Genomic DNA, 19,737 nt, shown 5'->3' on the forward strand with positions numbered 1-19,737 from the left:
TGACACTGCTCTCTTTGTAAAAAGTGCAGGAACTAGTATTGTTGTTCTTTTACTTTATGTCGATGATATGATTATTATAGAAAATAATCAAGTTGGTATTTGTAATGTTAAACATATGTTAAAAGATAGCCTTGATATGTCTGATTTAGGATTCCTAAGATACTTCCTAGGAATTGAAGTTGCATATTGTCCTCGAGGATATATACTTTTGCAAATGAAGCTTGTTGTAGATATATATACTAAATCTGAAATTTTAGACGACAAGAAGGTGGAGACTATTGAAGTGATCAATGCAAAATTAAGACTGGAGGATGGGGTTCTTCTAGAAGATCCCACACCCTACAGACAACTTATTGGTTCTCTCACTTATTTGTTCATTACCAGACCAGATATCACGCATGTTGTTCACTCTGCTAAGCCAGTTTTAGCATGCTCCTACAACTGTGCATATGAGTGTCGTGCTACGGATCGTCAAATACATCAAAAAGACCATCATTAAAAGGCTATTTTTATCATTATCCTCATTAAATTTACTTGTTTATACTGATACTGATTGTGGAGGTAACTCTAATGATAGAATCTCAACTATTGGTTTTTGTATCTTTTTAGGAGATTTTTTAATTGCATGGAGATGCAAGAAGCAACAAAAAGTCTCATTGTCCTCTACTGAAGCCGAATATAGGGCTATGACAACTACTATAATGGAACTCGTTTGGATACGAAGTCTTCTCAAAGATATAGATGTAGACATCTCTTGTCCTTCGAAGTTGTGCTGCGATAACAAAAGTGTGATTTATATTGTCAGCAATCACACCTTCCATGAGCGCACCAAGCATATCGAGATAGACTGTCACTATGTTCGTGATGAATATCTGAGAGGCACAATTACCCTACCATATGTCACATCAGAGTATCACTTGGCGGACTTCATTAAAGCTCTCCTTGCTCCCCATTTTATTTTTCTACTTAGCAAACTTTCAGTTATCTCCCCGTAAAGTTTGAGGGAGGGTATTAAAATATATATATATATATATATGTGTGTGTGTGTGTGTAAAATACCTGATAGGGGTATTTTAGTCCTTTTACATAGTTGTTTCTAGAAACAACTATTTATTAATTAGGTTAGTTTATTAATTATATTTTTTGTATTTTTCTTTTTTTTTAAATCTTTTTATTTCACGCAAAAGGGGCCCCCCAATGGCTCTCCTTTTGTGCTTTCTTTTGGTGTATAAATAAGGGTGACTACCCCTTGTATTCTTTAAGCTTTAGAGCTCTTCTCTAATCAAACCATGTATTGTTTTTAGTGTATTGCCTTTTAAAGGCTTGTTGTATTGTCCCATAGTGGACTTCTCTCTTATATCTCTCTTATATTTGTCCATTGTAGGACATTGTGAATGCTTTAAGCATTCTTTGTATTTTCGCATACAAAGGGCAAAGTGAATACTACACACAAATTGGTATTATCTATAAGTTTAGAGACATAAATAAGATTTTTCTTGATGTTGAGAACAAAAAAGACAATTGAGAGATTTAGAGAGCTAGACTTAGATAAAGGAATACACATATTTTCAGTGTATGTGATGGGTGACGAGTCTCATCTCCAATAACAATACTATGCTCTCTACCATAATAAGGAACCAAAGTTGAGAACTTACCATCATCACTTGTAATGTGGTTGGCAGCTCCAGAATCAAGGTACCAAACTTCTTGCTCATTCTGCTTTAAATTGAGTCTAACGAGGGCAGTAAGTAGTAATTGCATATCTATTGAGACTTGACCTTCTCTATTGCTATGTGCATTATCCTTACCTCCAAATTAGCCCTTACCATGATTCTTGTTTTGTGTTGCCCATTGATTATATTTGGGATCATTCTTAAACCAACAATTTGTCGCCTAACTTCTTGCATATAAAGCAAGTAGAAATAGGTCATCTCGCTTGGGCAGTAGTGTTAGGAGCAATATTTGTCATGTACAGTATACATCGGTCTTCCTAATTACCTCCACGACCACGTCCCCTGCCTCCTCTAAAGTATAAACCTCTTTCACAACCTCGCAAAACATTAGTAACAAGAATTTCCTGGGTTTCACTAGAGGCATCGACATCAGCAAAAAGACTCATCTCATAATGTAATAATCTAGCCCTTAAATTCTCAAATGTAGGGATCAAGTCTGAATATTGCATGGTGGTGGATAGGACGTGATATTCGGAGTCAAGATCATTAAGAGCCTGTTCAACCATATCCTTATCCGATACTTCATATCCAACCATAGCAAGTTGGTCAGTGATGTTCATCTTGTTCAGATACTCCATGATTGACATGGAACATTTCTTAAAATTCAGAAAATTTTTCTTTAAAAACGTTATCCTGGATTCAAAAATTTGTGAATATGTCTACACTAATCTAGTCCAAAGTTGCAGTGCAGTGCAATCATCGGGTACTCTAATGAGTACCTCCTGATGCAAAGCATCCGGCAGATCCAGTGGATCAGAGCTTTGAATACGAATTGGATCCTAATCCAACTCTCCAGACCTGATCAGAGCATCGTTACCCGAGACGATCCAAACCCATTCAGGATATCTCTGGTCCAATTGGATCCTCAGAGTAACTTGTGTCCATCAATATTTGCATTTTGCTATTTCGATTCCATTTTGACAAGTGTGGAATCACATTATAAATGTTGCTTTTTTTAGGTGCCAGATTCTCCGGATCCGGATAGTTCTAGTGCCCGGTAAGATCTTTTTGTGGCACTGGGTGTATGGGGTAATTTGGTAGTTTTATTTTTATTTTTTATAATTTTGATGTTGAATCCAAAGTAATATTTGTGTAAGGATCCAGTTTGAGTATTGGATCTTGTAACAAGATCCAATACCAACACCTGGATCCATATTGGTGCCCTAGAGTTGGACCAATATGGACTTGGGTTAATGATATTCAAGCTTTCCTTGACCAGCCACATCAGCCCATCCTCATTGGGCGGGATTGAGGTGTCGCCCAGCTGGTCCAATTAATTCAAAAGGTTGTTGTGTCATTGGGTCAACTTGAGGTGCAATGAGAGTTGAGGCTTATTTGAAAAGAGCTCCATCATTGGCCTCAATGGAGGTTGCCTCTCACGTGTCCAATGAGGAGTCTTGCTCTTTTTTTTAGTCCCTTAAATCTCAGCAGAAAAATTAGTGAGGGGTCTTTTGCCTCTTTTGAAAAGAAATGTTCTGGAAAAGTGTTGGAAGAAGAATGGACGGTTAGGGTATTTGAGCTGAGTTTGGAGGATTTTAGCTTGGAGGAGCCGAGTAGAACGCCCTCCAACCTCGTGGTATCGTGCTGGACGTGAAGGACGTCCACCATTGTTGCTCGAGTTGTGTTCGTGATCCTAAGTGTTGCATATGTTCCGTGGTAGCAGCTTGAAACTGTACACCTTGTCTTGCGACCATTGAAGTTGAAGGGAGTGCGTGTGACTTGAACCAGACGATTTTCATCTCCGTTGGTTTGGCTAAAAACCCCATTGCTTTGTTAACTTGTGTTGTGCTTGTTGTTAGTGTTTTTCTTGAATCTGCCACATCAAAGCTAGAGGTTGGGTTGGCTTGGCTCCTTGCTTGAAACTTATTTGTCTTTCAAAGAATCTGGATTTGTGAGGTTATTCCTTGAGAACTTGTGTGATTGAATATTCTCTATGTGTGAGTGGCATATTTTCTAATCGGAGTTGGGTCTTGGAGAAAGGGCTACTAAAATTGGAGAATCAACCTTTAGAAGTGTGTTTCCATGCAGGTTGAACTTTTAAACACCTTAAATAAAACTGAAACTAAAAACTTGGGTGAGCACTAGTTGTGTGTTTTTGCATTCGGGATTGATTGACCCCTTCTCGGTGTTTGGACTGTATCTCACTAAATACAGGTCTGATTTGGGTGTTCTTTGGCTCGTTGAAAAGCTAAGAACTGCCTCTACAACTTTGCCGTTTACCACTTTGCCCAAATCCTTAGCATATTACAACTAAAATTTCTGGCAAATTTCGGTTGTCTGAACATGACTGTCTGCTATTTCTTTTCCTGACATAGTGTAGTATATGTTTCGTATCTTAGTCAATACTGCTCTAATTTCCAATTTCTTTGATGTTCCGAAAAGTAGACATCCACAACTACAACTTTCATGTTTTCAACATTCTGAGATTCGAAACTCTAAGCCATCGAATTTGCGCATGTTACCAACCTGTTAAATTTTCAAACTGTTAGTTCGATTAGACTGAAGCAAAAAATATCTTCACGTATTTTGGACATAACTCACTGTGGTTTTGTTCAAAATTCACAAATAATAGTTCATTAAAAAGTTAAAAAGAAAACAATTTTTTTTGTTCTGAGTTTTCCCAAACTCAGTCGTTTGAGGATCTGAAATCCCCTCCGAAGTTGACTATCAGGCCAGTGGCTGGACTGTAGTGACTGTTTGTCTTGTCCGTGCAGTTATGGGCAAAATCCCTGCACCCGACCAACTGTCCAGTGTGTTTTGTTCATTTGGGATCTGTTGGATATTGTCTCCAACTTGGGGAACTGAAAACCCGCTTAGCTCCCAACATAACCAGGTCATCCTATTTGAATCCTGCAAGTTAGACTCGCACGACGCACATCTGCCTTCGCGCATTGAGATCCATTTGGATCTCGGATCGTGGATCGGCTTTAGCGCCGACCTCATCATCACCTCCTATGATAATGTAGAGATGATATAGGCAACCAATGTCTGATCTCGCTTCATCCATGAGATAAAATCCGGATTTCTGACATAAAGTGAAGAAATCACAACCCCCTTGTCATCTTCTTCCTCTTTGATAATATACTACGGTGGAGGGACGATGGGGCCATCAAGGTGTCTACGGAGATCTCGACTCCTAATGAAAGGAGTTATTTGTCTCTTTCAAGTTGGGAAATTAAAATTATTTATTTTTCCAGAGACTAATTGGAGTAAAAAGGTGGAGGATGAAGACAAGTGTGGATTTGGCTCCATAAGGACAATTAGAGAGAATGAAAAGAATGAGAATATTCAGACTATCATGTCAAAAAGAAAACTACCGAGCATTTTTTAGGTCAGAATATCACAGCAGTCACGTACCAGAATTGATTTGATCAGAAACTTGATGTTTCTGAACCAAAAAAAAAATTAATAACCTTCAATGTATGGGACGTGATACATCAAACTCAAATAAAGAAACCTGCAAATCAAAGTATGCAGGTAATAAACAGGGTATGTAAATCTGAATATGTTGGGTTTTGAATCCAAATAAGGTGCAAAGAATAACAGATTACTGGAATCTCTATGACGTCAAGATAAAGAAAAGAGGAGAATTGAGATTGACGTCAAAGCAGTTCAGGAAATCATATTAGAATCAACAATTTTAGATTCTTTTCTTTAGGTAAAGAGGGGTAGCAGCAGTCAAAACATATTTGGAATAGCTTTAAAAGAAGAAAGAAGAATTTAGAGAAGAAGAGAAAGGACAAGGAGAAGAAGAAAGATGGACAGAAAGAGGAGAAAACTTGAAGAGAGGCAAACCGAGAAAAGAAAGCCCAAGATCACTTAAGACGGACCTTACTGGACACGATCAGACCACTCCTGCTTTGATACCATAATAGAATTGGTATCTCACTATGATGCAAAGAAGAAGAGAAGACGAGAGGATTAGGGGCTGCTGCTCCTATTCCATGATTCCCAATGAGGGAACGTGAGCCTGTCCATGGCATTATATAGAGAATAATACAAGTGGGTTTGAAAACCCAGCACAACAAGGAAAACCAATACAATAAGGAAACACAATACAATAAGGAACCCAACACAATAAAGAAACCAAGTGTAACGTCTGCTGTATTGGATCTGGGTTTGGATCTGGATCCAAACCTAGATCCAATATTGTCATCTCTTAATACTATTTAAAGATGGTCAAGCTTGAAAGCATATGATTAAATAACTCTAATGTGCTAGATACAAATTGATCAGTTGTGCCAATATTCCTTCCCACATTTGCTTTTTACCCACCCAACAGAACCGAATGACATGGATGCTTTATAGTGGTGCTACAGATAATTAAGGCAAACATGATCCATTTCCAATTTCTCTCACATTCATTAAGATTATATTTCTCACTTAACTGCAGGACAACACATAACAACTGTCCTATTCAAACAAAATGTGGTGTTGAATCCTGAACAAGCTGTTTACTTTTAGATATTCCTATGAATACAACAGTCAAGAAGAGATTCAAATAGCCAAAAAAACAATTGAACTGCACAAGAACCTACAAAATTTAGGAAGATGTTACGGAAATTTTGCATACAGGAAATGAAAATGTAGAAGGTATTATCAGTTTGTTCATTTATAATATCAACATAACCACAAATTACCATGTTATATTTTAGGAATAAGCACAAGGAAAAACAAATTATCAATGCAGCATTTTTAATAAAACATCACACTGAACCTTGTCATACCAATCAGTTGAGCAAAGTAAACTGAGCAAAATTCACCAGAAAAAAAAAGGCAAGGGACAAGTAAGCCAATTTACCTCTGTTTCCTGAGACTCTGCCACTTGTGCACCGACAAGAGATTCAGCAGGCTACAAGTTGAACACAAGAAAATCATCAGAAATTCACAAGAATATTTTTAACTGGCTAGAAGTTAGCGATATAAATTGTTCGAATTTAGGTTGAATGTGACATACCAGATCCGATTAATTGGAGATTGGCTAATTGGAGTCAGACTTGGATTTAGATTTGAATGGGGAAAAGATAATACCGAATCCAGATTAAATACATGTTATATATATATATATATATATATATATGGATTAGGGACATCTGTCGGATTCAGTTAAGAAGTCTCAAACCGAATCCAACTAATTGGAGTCGAATTAGGTTCGGATGTCAGATAACATCCAACCATTGAACCACCATTAAAAACACCCGTGAAGAGATATGAGAAAAATGAATGAGATAACACCAAATTGATTTAAGACTTACCTTTCCAGTTAATGACTTGCGTTTTGCTTTCGACAACGTACTAGCAGATTTATTTAGTCGCTTTGCTGCAGGATTTGGATCAACACTAGGAGACACAGGTTTCACTGATTTGGTATTCCTTGGTGACACACCTTCAGCCCCACGTGTCGTGCCCTTCTCCTTGTTTGATGAGCTTCTAGATCGATGTTTTTGAATGCTTAAGGAAACAAATTCATGTCTATTGGGCTTGTCAACAACATCAATGTTTCCTTTTTCTTCTTTGACTTGCACAGATGATTCTAGTAATGAAACAGAATTCTCTCAGAAAAAATTAATCCAAAAAGGGAAGAACCCCCCCCCCCCAAAAAAAAAAAACACACACACACATAACATCCTTTTAATTATACTATCATACTTTGTTTATTAATTCTTATTTTGCATGGGAAAAGTAAAGGAACACAAGGAAGAACAAAAAAAAAGGAGGAAACATAGCATGAACAAAGGGGCTGCATAAAAAGCCAACTAATTAAAAACATTTAGATGCAAGAAGCGTCTCTGGTTGTTAGATGCAATTCATTTCTATGTAATTATGCTACAAATAAGATCAAGAAGATAATATTTAATTATATTCAAGAAGCAATAACAAAGAGCACTGAGAATATATGAAAGTAAACACATATATAAATCAAAGTTCGTAAATATGCTAAAGAAAGTGGCTGGAGGTAATAGATATTATAGATGTGGTTGCTAAAATAAATATAAACGTCAGAATGTTAATAGTTTTAGCTTTCAGAAAATACAAAGAGGACATCAATATATATTTCTAAATTGATCATGAGAAATGATAGTTTAGAAATTAGAACAAAACAAACCACTTGCAAAATCGTTACAAGAAGACAGGAAGAAAGATTGTGAGTATATCAATAGATAGTTTCACTTTTATCAAGCAGGTATCTAATTCAATTATTCCTCATAGCATAGTCTTTTGAACTATGATTGAAGATATAGGACAACCATCAAAGACAGACACCATCTTATCATAAGCTTAGAGAGCTTGTGTGCTACACACACACACGTGTTAAGACTAAATGTATCATTTTTGTATACATATGTATATACATATGTATATATATATATATATTGTTATATATACATATACATATTTATGTATCACATGCATATGTGTGTGTATATATATATATATATATATATATATATATATATATATATATATTTTGGGACTAAGTCAAACAAGTTGAGTTAGTCCCGACGGCTAGAAATTCTAGCCGTTGGGAGGCTTCTCTTTCTTTGGCTTTTGAGAAAGATTCCTCTCCTTCTCTCCTTTACTTCTTCCTCCCTTTTTCCTCTATAAATAAAGAGTGAGTGTGAATGTGTAAGGTGAGAGAGTGATGGGTAGTATTAGGGTTGCGTATTATTTTTCTGAGTGCATTGTAGTGAGGTTTGAATGTAATTTTATTTTGTATTTCTTTTAATGTCCATTATGAATAAAATTATTTATTTACATTTTGATATGTGTCTTTTAATTCTTAAGTTTGTTTTTAAATGTATAATGTTTTGAGTCTTGGAGATCTTCATGGAGTGCATTGAAATCCACACCATTTCGTGACAACATGCTCGCAGTTGTTCATGTCCTGGGCATATTCTATTGTGTCATATGTAACAAGTATTGCTACTAGTGAGTGCAAGTCAAAAACAAAATAGAATTCAAGTAAAACCACATCCCCCAAAAGCACACAAAAAAATTTGTCCAAATATACTAGGTTATCATGATAGCAAGTGGTAAAATGTCATAGAAATTCTAAAATAGATGACTTACCAGATTCCATAACCGATGGAAACATGCAATTTAGAGATAAATCTGCCAATGTCTGAAGGGCATCAAGCGCAGAAGTTTCATCTGAAAGTTGTTAAACAGAAAAGTAAATGTGTATGCCTAAATAATAGAAGCTATCCAAACAAGATAATGAATAGCACCTATTCACATGTGTTCCTTTAACTAGGGCTCCCAATGGATCAGGCTTACCCAGCCCAACCCCAATCAGCTTCAATCATTAATAATGATCTGATAAGCTAATATGATTGTGCTTGTATGCTATGCACATTAGTTGGACACAGCCCTGTTTTACTGCTGCTAGCCTGTCCTAGATCCAACTCAAGATCCAGCTAACATCCAGCAGTTTATGCATTTCTGTAAAAGAATTGGAGTATTACCCTACCCATCTTGTCCTCAACACATGCCTAAAGCCTGTGGAGACTCAGACATTGACCTTCTACAGTGCCATCAAGTCAGATCCAGTTATAGGCTAAGTCCAATGACAGCCCTAGCAAGTGCATATGCACATGCATGCATCTTTACTGGGCACACACACACACACACACACACACACACACACACACACACACACACACACACACAGATTAATGATAGTAAACTGGTTAGAATAAAGAGAATTTAATAAGGGTAAAATTAGTTTAGCGTAGAATTTATTACTTATTAACCATAGTCAAAGAGAGGATAGTTACCACATGCATAAATTTGTATAACTGAAGCTAAAACTATGCATTTGAATTATAAGTTTCTCCAAGTACCAATTTGAATTATAAAACAAAAATGGATGATTTTGTAAACAACCCTTAAAAAATGCAGAATAAGAACAGCTTGCTCCACCAGATAACCTGCAGAATGGTATGTTAGAATATACAGAAGCAGATCTTGTGGTATGGTGGCCTAGAATTCTTTCCTGGAGAGGTTCCTTTTTTCCCACTATATCTAACAGTTTTAAGATGCTCAATGTATCTTGCTACCATACTCTTCCAATAAAAGTTTCTTTCTTTTTTTTGTCTGAGAGAAAGTAAAGGCTTCAAATAAAAGATTTCAAGCCATGGGTTGTCTAAAGACAACATTCTAACATTGCATGGCCACACAAAAGGTACTCAAAGAGAAAACAAGTTTCTAACATGACCTCCATGAGACCAAGATGATAAAATGCAAGAAGTCCAAACCTCTAAAAGTAACTCCTAATTAAATTGGTCCATACCTCTAGTAAACATTTGTCTGCTTCTTCTCTTTGGGGAGGACTTCTCACTTCTCCTATCTGCAACTTCTGCTTCATGCTCATCTTTGTCACCCCTCAAGCTGAGGCCATCTTCGGTACAGCTACACTCTTCCCTTACATCCTCATATAATCTAGTTTCAGGTGCTTGAAATTTTGGTTTTCTCTCTTGCATCTTTGCCTTACTCAGAACTGGCAGAGCACCTGTACTTCCTGTATCCAGAAGAGCTCTGTAGCTTGTTGCCTTTGCACTATCTATATTCTCAGCTTCCCTGCTTTCTAAGCTACCCTCCAAGCAGCCTTCATCCATTGCATAATATATGACCTTGGGAACAGTCATTCTAGATTCAGTATGCAGAAATGATTGATTTTATGAAAAATAAAGGGCAAAGCAAAAAGAAAAAGGTCCCCAACTGTCCAAGATTTTCATATTCTTTTAAAGGAAACGGAAAAATTATCAGTCACAATAGTAAGTACCTTCTTTTCACCATTATGGACAGGTGAAGATCGAGTTTGATTGGTTCTCCTGCTTGGTGTTTGAGAAACCTGAGGTGAACCCCCTCTTTGTGATGCTTCTGCCAACGTTAGGGCCACTGCTTGGGCAACTTCATCATCAGGATCCCCTTCTGAACTCAAATTTTGTTTATTCAATGTTCCATACTTTTTCCCATCATCCATAACAGGAAACCTGGGTGTCCTCCTTCCCACAATCCGAGGACGGCTGCCTGCAGAATAATTGAAGTCATCAAACTGAAACTAAAGGAATAAGCCTCTGCCTTTTTTAGCAACTAATAGCATCTTCTTCCAAACACCAAGGGTATGTTCGGTCCCTCAACTCGCACTCTGATTTGGAATCAGAATGATTTCAAATCTTTTGATTTGAAATCTTGGGGAGTGATTTCGAATCAAAATGATTCGAAAATCACGGCTGCCTGAAATCTCATGTTTGGTTGAACATGAGATTTCAGGCTTCTTTTAGAATCACTCTCTCAAGGCCCTGAGAGAGTGATTCTAAAAGATGCAACCGAACATGCCCCAAGTGTACAATAAGGTCAGTGCAAAATATTTATTGATTATACCATGGTTGCCAGTTGAGGAAGCGGGAGCGGGAAGCGATACGGGAAGCGGGAGCGGGAAGCGAGGCACTTTCAAAATTTTAGGAAGCGGGGAAGCGTGGGACCACTTAGGAGCGATTCGGGAAGTGTCTCGGAAGCGACCTAGGAAGCGTCTCGGAAGCCACATAGGAAGCGTCTCGAAAGCGAGGGGGAAGCGAAAAAAATAAAAATAAAAAATAAAAAATACAAAAAATTTGAAAAAAACAGGGGAAGCGTGGGGGAAGCGAGGGGGAAGCGTGGGGGAAGCGTGCTTCCCATTAAAGGGAAGTGCGTCCCCCATTAAAGGGAAACGCGTCCCCCATTAAAGGGGGATGCGCTTCCCAAAAAAGGGGGACGCTTCCCCCCACGCTTCGGAAGCGCGACGTTCCGCGCTTCCCCTTTTAGATAGGCGCTTCCGGTAACCCTGGATTATACACACTTTTGCTTACAGCAATTGTCTGTAACAGTGGAAGAATCAACAGGAAAGAACTAAAGATGTAATGTATCAGTACATGTTAATGTGAAAGATGGAAATGGGTCTCTAAAGAAAAAGAACTTCCATGGAAATGACCATTCTAAATGAATGAAAAGAAGTTATGTTAACTGAACAATCCAATCAACTGCCCACCCAAACACCTACCAACATCAATAGCTCTTGGTCATTTCTAGATGTACAAGTCTTTTAGTGTAATATCTCGTAAATTTTCCCGATAGTTTCAAGTTTGAAAATACAATTTCTAATTAAACAATTATATTTAATATGTCAAAAAATTTGAAGTGACGTCAATATGGGCCTGGACATGGTCCAGGGCCCATTGAAGAGAATCATATATGATATGTAATACCTGCGAAATTTATTTATTTTTAACTTTTAAATTAGAGCAAAATTCAAGTTAAATTCAAGTGAAATTCAAGAGTTAAATGGAAGTAAGACCTTAGTTAGATCCATTATGAAACATAGATCTCTTAGAAAATCTGATTTGGCGATTTTGGATATGGGTTGGTCCAGAAAATACGTTTTTCAAATTAGACTGGCCTCTATTTTGGGTCTTTTTCACTTGGATCAAAGTCGACCGACCTATATATATATATAGAGAGAGAGAGAGGTTGACATCAATATGGATCTGGACCTAGTCCAAGATCCATATTGACTAGTGCCCATGAATAGGCTGAAATCTAAATGGATTTGGATTTGAGTCATGGTTCCAACCCAGACCCATAATTCATCCATAACTTTTTAAAACAAAAGGAATTTAAAACTTCAATTTAAAAGAAAAATGTATATATATATATATATATATATATATTAAAAGTAGTTAAGATAGGGTAGAGTTCTACCTTTATATATAATAAAAGTAGTTAAGATAGGGTAGAGTTCTACCAAAGGTAGAACTCTATCCCAAATAACACATACTAGAAGGGGGCGCCACCCCCTAGAAGCCGATTTTCTTATATAAAGAGAGAAGTCTCTCTCTAAAAACATCAAGTAGAGAGAGACAGAGAGGGAGGAAAAGAGGAGAGAGAATGGGAGAGAAAGGGAAAAAAAGAGAAGTCTGTTACCCTATGTCACATAGGTGCGAGTGCGGGTACGGGTGCGGCGATTTAAAAAAAACTTGTGTGCGAGGAGGATATATATATATATATATATATATATATATATATATATATATATAATTTTTAACATTTTTAAGTTAACACTGCGTGTTATGTATTTATATATATAATATAGATAAAAATAGACTTGATTAGGGTTAATTGAATCTACTTTTGGATAGAAATGGACCTCAGTGTGGTTTACTTCACCTAACACAAGGGAAGTTGTGTCCAAGTGTCGCACCCGCCTAGGTGCGGGTGCGGTGCCTTGTTAGAAGAGTACGTGTGACATAGGTGTCACCTTCTTCTTCTTCTATTCTTTTCACATATTTTTAGCAGTAAGGTACGGGTGTGAAATTGTCTATGAAAAGATAATACACATACAAGCATAAATACTTTATAAAAGAAGTGCACGAAAGCACTCTCACAACACTTGAACAAAATACGCAAAAAGCGTAAAAATAATAAACATGCAAAAATGCATGTATTTTATAGAAGGAGCAAATGCTTGAGACTCTCAAGCTTTAGGATTTACAAGGGGGGACACCCCAATTTATACAAAATGAAAGGAGTGCAAAGGGGGGCTCCCAAAGGAGTCGTTGGGGAGCCCCCAACGACTATATTGGGGGACCCCCAATGCACTTTATGAAAAAAATATTAAAAACAAAAAATAAAGAAATGTAAAATACAAAAATAAATTACAACATATTCCAAAATGGAATATGCGCAAGATTACAAGAATACCCTTTTAGGGTAAGAAAATAAAAATATGAATAAATATAAATATTTATATATGTAGAGATACATATACATATAATATGTTATATGTATATGTATCTCTAAGTATATAAGTATATATATTTATACTTACAACATGTTTTTGGAGATATCGAACATGTTTTTGGAGATACATTTTAACACCCCCCCTTAAACTTACGGTGTGATAACCGCAAGTTTGTCAAGAAGGAAATGAAATCTGGCCGAACATAGTGCTTTTGTGAAGAAGTTTGCAAGTTGATATTCAGACGTCACGTATGGTAGATCAATGATCTTCTTCAAATATTCTTCTCTAACATAGTGGCAGTCCATTTCTATATGCTTTGTTCGCTCGTGAAAGGTGTGATTCTTGGCAATATAAATTGCGCTTTTATTGTCACAGCACAGCTTTGTTGGTTCTCTGATCAGTACTCCCATATCTTCCAAAAGGCATCGAATTCATACAATTTCCATGGTAGTGGATGCCATGGCTCTATATTCGGCTTCGGTGGATGACAAAGAGACTTTCTGTTGCTTTTTACATCGCCATGAGATCAAGGACTCACCTAAGAAAACACAAAAGCCAGTGGTGGAGTGACGGTTACTAGGGTCACCTCCCCAATCTGAGTCAGTATAAGCAAGTAATTTCAATTCAGAAGAAGAAGATAGAAATACTCCCTTATTCACAGTTCCCTTCAAATATCTGATGATGCGAAGGACAACACTCATATGAACGGTTGTAGGAGCTTGCTGAAACTGATTGGCGATGTGTATAGCATGTGAGAAATCAGGTCGGGTAATGCTAAGATATATTAAAGAACCTACCAACTGCCTGTAAGGAGTAGGATCGGTTAGAGGAACACCGTCGTCAATCTTCATTTTTGCTCCCACAACTTCAGAAGTTTCGCATACTTTGTCATCAGAAATTCCTGACCTGTCAATAATCTCGCAAGCAAGTTTAGACTGAGATAGAAAATAACCACGTTGCGAATTGGCAACCTCAATTCCAAGAAAATATGTCAGAAAACCCAAGTCTGACATCTCAAATTTTGAAGTCAAGACGGACTTAATACCCTTGACTCCTTGAACATCATCACCTGTAATTAACATGTCATCAACATATAGTAATAATATCACAATCCCTGCCTTAGATTTTTTAGTAAATAGAGCAGTGTCAGTATAATATGAGGAGAAACCATTTTCCAGCATTACATTGGTAAATCTGTCATATCAGGCTTTGGGGGCCTGTTTCAAACCATAGAGGGCCTTTTGAAGACGAAGAACTTTATCTTTAGGAATCTTCATGCCTAGTGGAGCATCCATATACACTTCTTCATTAAGATCACCATTTAAAAAAGCATTTTTCAAATCCATTTGAAAAATATTCCAATTTTTAATAGATGTAATAGTGATAAGACATCTAACTGTAACCATTCGAGCTACAGGAGCAAAAGTTTCTTCATAATCAATTTCATACTCTTTCCCATACCCTTTTGCAACTAAGCGAGCTTTATACCTTTCAAGGGATCCGTCGCTCTTAGTTTTAACCTTAAAAATCCATCGACAACCTATAGTTTTCTTTCCTATGGGTAGAGTTTGGAAATCCCAAGTTTCAGCCCTTTTAAGAGCATTAAGTTCATTTTGCATAGCTTCTTGCTATTCTATACATTTTTTAGCTTCTTCAAAATTTCTTAGTTCAAAATAAGAATGAATGGCACTAAGACAAGCCCTATATCGGGGTGAAAATGAGTCAAAAGAGACAAAACGAGTTGGAGGTCTCCTATTCCTCTCAAATCTTCGGTGATCAAGAGCAGGAACAAGTTCACTATATTGATCAATAGCACTTCTAAAGGTGTCTTGGTTTCTGCGTGAGTAGGTTATTGGATCACTTGAAATTCTGTTTTCTTGTTCATTGAGTGGGTTATGTTCTTCAATATCACCATCAATTTCCTCATCATGGTTTAATGATACCTCATCATCACTAGATATATCATCATTACTAGACAATAAGTCAAAAAGGAATGAGTAATCAAAATTTTCTTGTTGAGAAACATTTTTTTCAAATCCACTTTCATTTTCCAAAAAAGTTACATTTCTAGAGACATATAACTTATCATCTCGAAGATCATAACAATGAAATCCTTTTTGAGTTTCAGAATATCCAAGAAAAGCGCAGGGGATAGCTTTGGGAGACAGCTTGTCATTTTTATCCGTAAGTATGAAACACTTACACCCGAAGACTCGTAACCTATTATAATCAGGTTCGAGCTTATATAAAATCTCAAAAGGGGATATTTTCCCTAATATCCTAGAAGGTAAGCGATTTATCAGATAAACAGAAGCAAGAGCTGCTTCAGCCCAAAAAAATTTAGGAATGTTTTGGGAAATAAGAAGGGTTCTAGTGGTCTCAATGATATGCCTGTGTTTTCTTTCGGCCAACCCATTCTGTTGAGGGGTTTTAGGACAAGATCTTTGGTGGATGATTCTGTGATCTTCAAGATATATTTTAAATTGGTTGGAGAGATATTCTCCTCCAAAATCACTTCTAAAAATCTTTATATTACTGCTGAATTGATTCTTGATCATTGAATGGAAGGTTTTAAAGCATGAAAAAACTTCATGTTTGAACTTAAGAAAAAAGATCCATAAATATCTAGAGAAATCATCCACAAAAATGACATAATAAGAAAAGCCTCCTTTTGAGACAACAGGTGCGGGTCCCCAAACATCGGAATGAACAATTTCAAAGGTTTTAGATAAGAACATAGTTCTTTGCTCAAAAGGTAAACTTTGCATTTTTCCGAGAATACAATCATTACAAGAAAATGAACTTTTACATAGGTCCTTCGCAAAATGTAAATAAGATAACTTGGTGATATTAGGATGACCAAGTCTTTTGTGCCACATATTTATATCTTTGTTTCGGGCAACATTACAAAAAGATTTTGGAACTTGAAGAGATTTCATATAGTATAAGTCTCCTTTCTAAAGCCTTCCCTAATCAATTTCCCGGACCGGTGATCCTGTATTAGACATTTATCACACGAAAATTTAATATCGCAACCATGGTCCGAGAGTTGAGAAACAGAGAGAAGGTTTAAGTTTAGTTTAGGTATGAATCTAATTTTTGGAATGAAAAAATCTTGAGTTTCAAAATTACCTATTCCTTTAATTTCAAAAGAGGTTCCATCCGCAGTGGAAACAAAGGATGGAGAAACATTTTTTGAATAGTCGAAAAGTGAAAACATGTTTGGGGACATATGAAAAGATGCACCTGAGTCCAAAAGCCAAGAGACTTTACCTGGAAAGGAAGAAGTGGACACGGCGGCACCGGAGGTAGCTCCCTTGAGGAGAGGTTGAAGGGCTTCCATTATTTGATTTAAAGAAAGGCACCCACTTGATGATGCCTCTTCCTTTTGTGGTACACCGGTGGTAGTCATGGCGAGAAGTTTCTTCCATTTGGGGCAGATGGGCTTGATATGCCCCGGTTCTTTACAAAAATGACAAATGATCTTGCTATAGTCTATCTTTCCTCTTTGTCCACCATCATTTCCTTGATTTTGTGATTTGAAATGAGGAGGACGATAGGTCTTTACATTATTTCCGGGTCTTGATACGACATTGACCTCATTATTTTCTTCATAATTACAAGGAACTGCAAGAACATTTTAGCCTTGTTTACATAGACTCATACGAGTCTCCTCACCACTTAATTTGGTGAGAACATCTTCAAGAGAAGGAAAAGTAAATGAGAATAGAAGTGATGACCTTATTTGCTCAAATTCCGGCCTTAACCCATTCAAAAAATTGAAGAACCGATCTTCTTCAAGTTGCTTGTGGCAAAGTTCAATTGCCTCGTCACTCCATTTTGGTTCAAGCATGGAAAGCTCATCCCAAATGGAGGAGAGGTCGACAAAATATTCCCTAATAGACATTTCACCTTGAGTAAGGAAGGGAGAGAGCCTTCTTTTGAAGGTAATACTTGTGGGATAAATCTCTTGATGTATACATTTTCTCGAGATAACGCCAAGCTTCCGATGCTCTTTTGAATTTGACAATATTGGCATTAATCTTTGTTTCAACGGATGCGAAGAACCATGAAAGAATCTTGAAGTTCTTCATTTCCCATTCGTCGTGCTTTTTGGAGTATTCTTCAAGAGCTTTGATCCTTTCTTCTCCCACAAGAATCTTGATTTCACTTCCATCCATTATGGTTATTTTGGGTTTCGGTTCCGGAATTGTGTCTTGCACATAACCCCATAATCTTTTACCTTTTATGTGAGCCTCCATGTTCCCGACCCAAATCTGATAGTTGGACGCATTCAACTTGAAGCCAAGAGCGAAGTGAGACTCCTTTTCACCCATTAAGGAGTTAAGAAAAGGAAAGAAGGGCGTACCAACACAATGCTTCAACTTCTAGCTTGCACAAGATCTTTCTAAAATATTTGAGAAGCAAGATCCACTACTTCAACTTCTAAGAATCCGAAGGCATGGTTTTCGAGGCACTCAAAAAAAGGAGAATCCCACGATCCTCAATCACCAACCGAGCTCTGATACCATGTGAAATTGTCTATGAAGAGACAATACGCATACAAGCATAAATACTTTATAAAAGAAGTGCACGAAAGCACTCTCACAACACTTGAACAAAATACGCAAAAAGCGTAAAAATAATGAACATGCAATAATGCATGTATTTTATAGAAGGAGCAAATGCTTGAGACTCTCAAGCTTTAGGATTTATAAGGGGGAACACCCCTATTTATACAAAATGAAAGGAGTGCAAAGGGGGGCTCCCAAAGGAGTCGTTGGGGGCCCCCAACGACTCTATTGGGGGACCCCCAATGCACTTTATGAAAAAAATCTTAAAAACAAAAAATAAAGAAATGTAAAATACAAAAATAAATTACAACATATTCCAAAATGGAATATGCGCAAGATTACAAGAATACCCTTTCAGGGTAAGAAAATAAAAATATGAATAAATATATATATTTATATATGTAGAGATACATATATATATATAATATGTTATATGTATATGTATCTCTAAGTATATAAGTATATATATTTATACTTACAACATGTTTTTGGAGATATCGCAACATGTTTTTGGAGATACATTTTAACAACGGGTTCCTCTATTTTCCAATAGAATGAGGGTATAACATGTCTTAAATCATATGGGTTTAAGGGCTGAACATATCTGAAAATTTTTGCATGTATATACTATGTATTTTTTTATATTTTTGATGTTTAAAATTAATTTTCTGCATCCTTGAACATGTCTACAAATTTCTGCATGTATATACTATGTATTTTTTATATTCTTAATGCTTAAAATTGATTTTCATCATCCCTGAACATGTCTGCAAATTTTGGCATGTATATACTATGTATTTTTTATCTTCTTGATGCTTAAAATTGATTTTCTGCATCAAATTTTCACATGTATATACTATGTATTTTTTATGTTCTTGATGCTTAAAATTGATTTTTTGCATCTCTAAACATGTCAGTAAATTTTTTAATACATATACCATGTGTTTTTGGTGTTCTTTATGCTTAACATTGATTTTTTGCATCTCTAATCATGTCTGAAAATGTTTGCATGACCATGAATATTTTTATCGTTCTTGATGCTTAAATCCAGTTTATGCATCCCTAATCATGTCTGGAAATTTCTGCATGCATAACATGAATATCTTTATCGTTCTTGATGCTTAAATTCAAGTTTATGCATACATAATCATGTCTGAGAATTTCTGCATGCATATCATATATATTTTTATCGTTCTTGATACTTAAATTCAATTTTCTGTATCCCTGAACGTGTCTACAAATTTCTGCATGTATATTTCATGTATTGCTACGATCTTGATTAGATTTACAGCACATGTAGTGTACACACATGTGATGGCTGTGTTATTGAAGAAATTCGCAGCATATATATATATATATATATATATATATATATATATATATATATATATATATATATATATATATAAATGTGTGTGTGTGTGTGTTTGCGTTTTGGACAGGTTCGCAGCAGCAAATATATACATATATATATATATATATATATATATATATATATATATATATATATGTGTTGCCTGTGTTTTGGATAGGTTCGCAACAGTAGATATATACATATATGATGTTTGTGTTGTGGACAGATCCACACATGTGCTGTTTGCACATGCTGTCTATCTTATGTTGTTTATATATGTTGTTTGCATTGCGTTGT

General features: G+C 36.3%; 1 protein-coding gene across 2 annotated transcripts in view; it reads right to left on the reverse strand.

The window, feature by feature from the left end:
- Positions 1 to 19,737, reverse strand: part of LOC149832638 (protein ALWAYS EARLY 3-like) — a 97,482-nt gene that overhangs the window by 25,799 nt on the left and 51,946 nt on the right. Inside the window, exons 8-12 of one of the 2 annotated variants that reach the window (XM_090014623.1) lie at positions 10,519 to 10,766; positions 10,027 to 10,366; positions 8,805 to 8,885; positions 6,989 to 7,266; positions 6,535 to 6,585 (exon numbers count right to left, since the gene is read on the reverse strand). In XM_090014623.1, the coding sequence (XP_089870749.1) occupies positions 6,535 to 6,585; positions 6,989 to 7,266; positions 8,805 to 8,885; positions 10,027 to 10,366; positions 10,519 to 10,766 (998 nt within the window). The remainder of the gene's footprint in view (positions 1 to 6,534; positions 6,586 to 6,988; positions 7,267 to 8,804; positions 8,886 to 10,026; positions 10,367 to 10,518; positions 10,767 to 19,737) is intronic. The other variant, XM_090014624.1, reaches the window with a different exon arrangement.

The sequence above is a fragment of the Nuphar pumila genome, chromosome 7 (assembly GCF_984573655.1).
Source record: "Nuphar pumila chromosome 7, dmNupPumi1.hap1.1, whole genome shotgun sequence".
Taxonomy (NCBI): domain Eukaryota; kingdom Viridiplantae; phylum Streptophyta; class Magnoliopsida; order Nymphaeales; family Nymphaeaceae; genus Nuphar; species Nuphar pumila.